This window comes from Antrostomus carolinensis, unplaced genomic scaffold (assembly GCF_000700745.2).
Source record: "Antrostomus carolinensis isolate BGI_N321 unplaced genomic scaffold, ASM70074v2 scaffold27955, whole genome shotgun sequence".
Taxonomy (NCBI): domain Eukaryota; kingdom Metazoa; phylum Chordata; class Aves; order Caprimulgiformes; family Caprimulgidae; genus Antrostomus; species Antrostomus carolinensis.
In genome coordinates, this window is record NW_010316164.1 from 12,444 (window position 1) to 17,710 (window position 5,267).

At 42.2% G+C, this 5,267-nt stretch overlaps 1 protein-coding gene across 1 annotated transcript in view; it reads left to right on the plus strand.

The window, feature by feature from the left end:
• PER3 (period circadian regulator 3) overlaps positions 1 to 4,923 on the plus strand; it is a gene marked incomplete at both ends in the record, with an annotated part of 16,243 nt that extends 11,320 nt beyond the window's left edge. Inside the window, 5 exons of the mRNA XM_010168205.2 lie at positions 603 to 854; positions 1,395 to 2,125; positions 3,225 to 3,390; positions 3,966 to 4,146; positions 4,773 to 4,923. Coding sequence (XP_010166507.2) covers positions 603 to 854; positions 1,395 to 2,125; positions 3,225 to 3,390; positions 3,966 to 4,146; positions 4,773 to 4,923 — 1,481 coding nt within the window. The remainder of the gene's footprint in view (positions 1 to 602; positions 855 to 1,394; positions 2,126 to 3,224; positions 3,391 to 3,965; positions 4,147 to 4,772) is intronic.
• Positions 4,924 to 5,267: the final 344 nt, after the last annotated feature.

Here is a 5,267-nt window from a genome sequence, read left to right on the forward strand (position 1 = left end):
GAACCTCCTGTGTTCCAGCTCACACCCATTGCCCCTTGTCCTATCACTGGTTGTCACCGAGAAGAGCCTGGTTCCATCCTTGTGACACCCACCCTTTATATATTTATAAACATTAATGAGGTCACCCCTCAGTCTCCTCTTCTCCAAGCTAAAGAGCCCCAGCTCCCTCAGCCTTTCCTCAGCAGGGAGATGCTCCACTCCCTTCATCATCTTGGTGGCTCTGTGCTGGACTGTTTCCTTTCCCCTTTAACTTCATCACGTATATCTCAAACACAATAATGTGGTTTTGGCCACTGAGGATTGAAATAAAAATGACTAATGAGCAAATGTTACTTCATTTTAATGCAGAAAGAAGCGTAAAAATTACTATTTAACTGTTATTGTACTAAGAAAGTATGAAGAAAGAAGTGCCTCTCTAACTTCAAACTGAATTTGAAGTTTTCCAGATCACACTAAGTAATTTGCTCAGTTGTTGTCAGTGTAACTATATTTGAGTGTAAAAGCCATTGATTGTTTTCTGTGTAACCCTCTGGGTGTTGTAGAATTTGACATCAGATGGCCAGAGCAAAGAGTGAATGATTTATTTTCTTCCCTCTTCAAAGAAGTGACTACAATGGAGGATACTACTGCTGGAAGTGAACAAATTGAGCTGCCTCCTGTGAATTCTCAGAGTCTCACTATGGTGCCTGAGGACTTTAAGCCAATTGGGCTAACAAAAGAGACGTTGTCAGCCCACACTCAAAAGGAGGAGCAGAACTACGTTGACAAGTTCCGCCAAAGGATCTTGCTCTCTCCATTTAGGACTTACCTTCAGCAGGGAAGCAGAAGTAACAACGAACATTCCTATGGCCAAGGTAGGCAGCAGCAGCTTTCAGAAATAAAGACAAATTAGATCACTTACAAAGACCAACCTAGCAGTCCACCAGGAGCCTGGTGGTTCTTTGTATGATTTAGTGAGTATCTTGCTATGGCTGCAAACAGAATACTTCCTTTGAACTGCCAAGGCTTGACAACAGCATTGCCCACACAGGAGGACTGCTTCATCTTGGATTTTGCTATCTTAGACTTTTCACAAAGCAGGTAATTATTGCAATAAACCCGGCAAATTCCAAGTAAGTTATTGCATTCCCTTGAAGAAATATAAAAGATCTGATTGGGATAAGCCAAAATAATCTATGAGGAAATTTGACATGAAGGAAAATATTGTAGACATGTCAGCAAATCCATCACTGTAGCATATGGAAGAATTATCCAGAGGAAAGTCAGCTCTCTGAATAAGCCACACTCAATTATGTGGATGTTTTTGTCTTCTATCTCTTTTTTCTTTCCTTTTTTTTTATTTTTCCCCTCGGTCTGTCATTTCAGTGAATGTGTCTATTTTTCTTCCTCCTTAGGAGATTCCCCTTCAAAGCAGATGAACCCAGCTAGCTGTAAAAAAGGCAAACATGGAAAATTCAAGCGCCAGAAACCTCAGAGACAATCCTCAGATAATCACTCTTCTAGTAAGAACAGGAATAGTCTTCCATGTGAGAAGAGAACAATTCAGAAACAGTCATTCTCTCCCTCAGAAGTGTCCTGCCTGAGTTCCTCCAGCGTGAATGTCTTTCCTCCTATGGGATTTCCTGTCTATTCAGATCCAATATCTAATTTTCCAGCCTCTTCTGTAGGAGAGAAGCTTGCCCTTCACTCATTAAAACCTGAGTCCATGTCATCGACACAACTATGCTGTGAAACACAGTCAAGCCCAGCACTTTATCCCCCAAACATAGGCACACTTGTGACTGTATTTTTTCAGAGTTTCCCCATGTATGCTCAGATGCCTCAATGTGTCTTCCCTCCTAGTCCTCAGTATGTTTATTCCCCCTCTTCATATCCATGTACTACACTACCTCCAGCCCCTCCTGCTCCATCACCAGTAGCACCACACTCAGTGGATAAGCCCTTTCCAGCCTCTTCTGCCACATCCATGGAGGACCAGCAAGAGCACCAGCGTGACCAGGCCCTACTACTGAGTAGCTCGCGGAGCAGTTCCCCACTTCAGCTGAACTTGCTTCAAGAAGAGCTGCCAAAATCTATGGAGCTTTCCATTAGTACTGATGCTAAAGCATGTGCAGAACCTAAATGTGTAAGTAATGTGAATTTTTTAATGTAGAGGAGAAACTCTGATGGTGTTCAGTCACCAAAGCCAATGATGATGACCTGTGTTTCAAGGTCACCAGATTTTGTTAGCTGCTTTTTTCAGTGTCTGTGCTGTGTTGATGGCAGGGCTCAAATAGCACAGGAGGTCGAGAAAGCTGTTCGTACTCACACCCGTGGGAACCTGTAACAGTACAGTGATGGCACTTAGCAAATGACAGAAATGTGAGATCTTCTGGTCTGGGCTGCCACAAGCTACTTTTGCTCAGCATTTTTGCAGCAGCCTTTTCGACTAAATTGTTGGCAGGAATTTTGGGTGTGGGGCTTTTATGCATGTGGAACTTGGTTAGTGCTGCACAATTTGCATCCTTTTTCACCCAGTCCCACAGTCTCTGTGGAGAGCCAAAACAAAGGGAAGATACACTTCTAATTACTCCCTGTCCCCCAGGGATGCAGCTAGTGAATGACAAACAGGGATCTACGTGGGTCCATTTCCATACATGGGCATAGAAAAGGCCTCTCCAGCTTCTTCGGTAAACTCAGATGCAGGAATGAGCTCTATAGGCAAGGAAAAAAATGTGGCTCCTGAATGCAGAGTGGGCTGGAAAGGCTGGAACAGCTGAAGCTGCAGGGTAGGGTCCTGCAAGGGGAGTTGGTGCACGTGTAGCTGCTTGAAGCAGTGAGCTTCACATAGTGAATCGGGAAGACTCATTTTCCCTGTAGTGCACTATTGCTTGATGTGTGTTGCTGCCTCATGCCATCTAACAGGACGTGCAGGGAACTGACTCCTGCTTTCTTCTTAGCAGAAAACATCAACTTAATGCAACAGTACAATATCTTAACTCAGTGGGGAAGGATCTACAGCAGAAACCAGTAAACTGGAGTCCAGGTGCTTGTTCATTTCACCCATGAAGAGTGTTATCCTGAGTTGTAGGTGGCCATTCATTTTCAGAGCTAAAAACTCCAAACCTATTGAATTTATATGAGAACTTAGTCAACACGTGACAAATTCAGTAGATGTATGAACTTCCTTTTTCAAACTTAAATGTGACATCCATGGATGTGTTTGGTTTGATTTTTGTCTCCAGGACAATGATCCAGAAGATAGTGGTAACAGTGCTAGTCATTGTACTTCCAATGAATTTCCTGACAGCTTGATGTATGAGGACTCCCAGTCAGGTACAGGTTCAGCAGCATCAGCTTTATCTGGTTCTTCAGGCTCTGGCTCCAATAAGACCTCCGATTGTGGCACAGGTAGGGAAGTTTGAGATTTGGATGTTTGGTGCTTTGGTGCTAGATGGCTTGCTAACACCTTGGTAATTCATAACAAGATACTGTAATAAGAGTGGGAAATCCCAGTAAGAGGATCTGTAGTCTTTACTTTTCACTGACTTCCAGTGTTTGAAGCCAAGTTTCTTTCAGTCACTGTAGTTGGAAATGGGAATCTAAGAAGCTGTTCCTTTAACCTGTATGTCACACTTTCATTTTGTTCATTATCATTTTTCTCTGCATTAGATACTGGCTTACATCTTATTTGAGTAACAGTAAATCTGCCTAGAGCAGGAGTTTTTGAAACAGAAGCAGAGAATTTGAGACAGTTGGTCTTGAGAAGAGTAAATAGAGCTTTGGAGATCTTGAGTAACTGAATAGAATGCACTTTATCTTTGAATTCTCAGTAGGTAGTAATCACTTGCTGGAGCAATCATCTGTAAGTACTTCTGTTTGTATTACAGAACTAGCTTGCAAGGTACAGTGTTGTTCTACTTTTTGTGCTGAATTACTAGGATTTCTCAGGCATCTGCATTCATTTTTTTCATGGTAATTCTCAGCAGGTAGTGGGAAAAGCAGCAAGTATTTTGCCAGCAATGATTCTTCTGAAGCTTCCAAAGAAGAGAAGAATCAAGAAGCAGAAGAAAAAGGGACAGCTCATAAATCCAAACATGAGTCAGCCTGGGTGATGATGGATCACACATCTGAGCGAGTTCTAATGACTTACCAAATGCCAAACAGGTTGGAAAACATCAACAATTTCTGACATGTAGTTTGGAATTGTGTGTGGAAGTGCAGAATTAAAAATGAGACCATGGAAACAGTGCACGTACCAATGAAACTCCAAGAAGGTGTATTAATTTATTGTGTGTGCATTTGAAGCCCTGGTCATTTCCTTTTGCCTTACTTTTTCCCCTGTTTCCCCTATCAGTTAAAATATGTTAAGGTGTAACCTTTTTGCTGAAGCATTAAGGGGATTGGTTATTGTCCTGTATTTTGAATGCATAAAGGAGTAAAAATACTTCTGTGTTATTTGCAAGTTGCTTGCAATTAGGGTACATATAATTTGTAATGAGATACCACATTTAAAAAAAAAAAACCAAAACAAAACAAAAAAACCCAACAAAACCCACCCCAAACACCCAAAAAAACCCCAACAAAAACAACAACAACAAAACCCCTGACAGACCAGTGTTGGAGAAGCCTTACAAAGCCAATAAGGCATAACTAAGTGTAGTTACTTTTCAATAGCTGATGCTGACTTCAGGCATAGGGACTGGTGAAGAGACTCTCCCAGTGTGATTATAATCAGCACCTGCCTTGCTTTATTGAGTACAGCTGTGTTCACAGTTGTCTGCTTCCTGCAGAATTAAAGAAGACGTTTTAAAGGAGGATCTGGAGAAGCTGACAGTCATGCGAAAGCAGCAGCCGTGGTTTACGGATGGGCAGAAGAAGGAGCTTGCAGAGGTTCACACATGGATCCGGACCAAGACTGTCCCACTGCAAATCAGCACCCAGGTAAGTAATTGTGAAAGAATTGGCAGGTTTTTTTTCATACCTTGGCTAGCCAGAGACAGTGCAATTTCTAACAAGTGCAGTCTTACAGTGCTGGGGTCACTAGTGATTATTACTTGTAAATATAAGGAGGAAATGAGCTCGACTGTGCAATCCAGATGAGAAATGCCAAAATTGAGGTCTTTCTGTGGTGGGGTTTTTTTTTGCAAGCTATGCAAATTCTGTGTAGGAACCACCTGTGGCGGAGTTCCTTCAGTCACACTGTTGGAGGAATGGGAGCAGTGTCACACTCTCACATAAAGAGTCTGTATCTAGTGAAGATCATGGAGCAGATACTCCTAGAAATT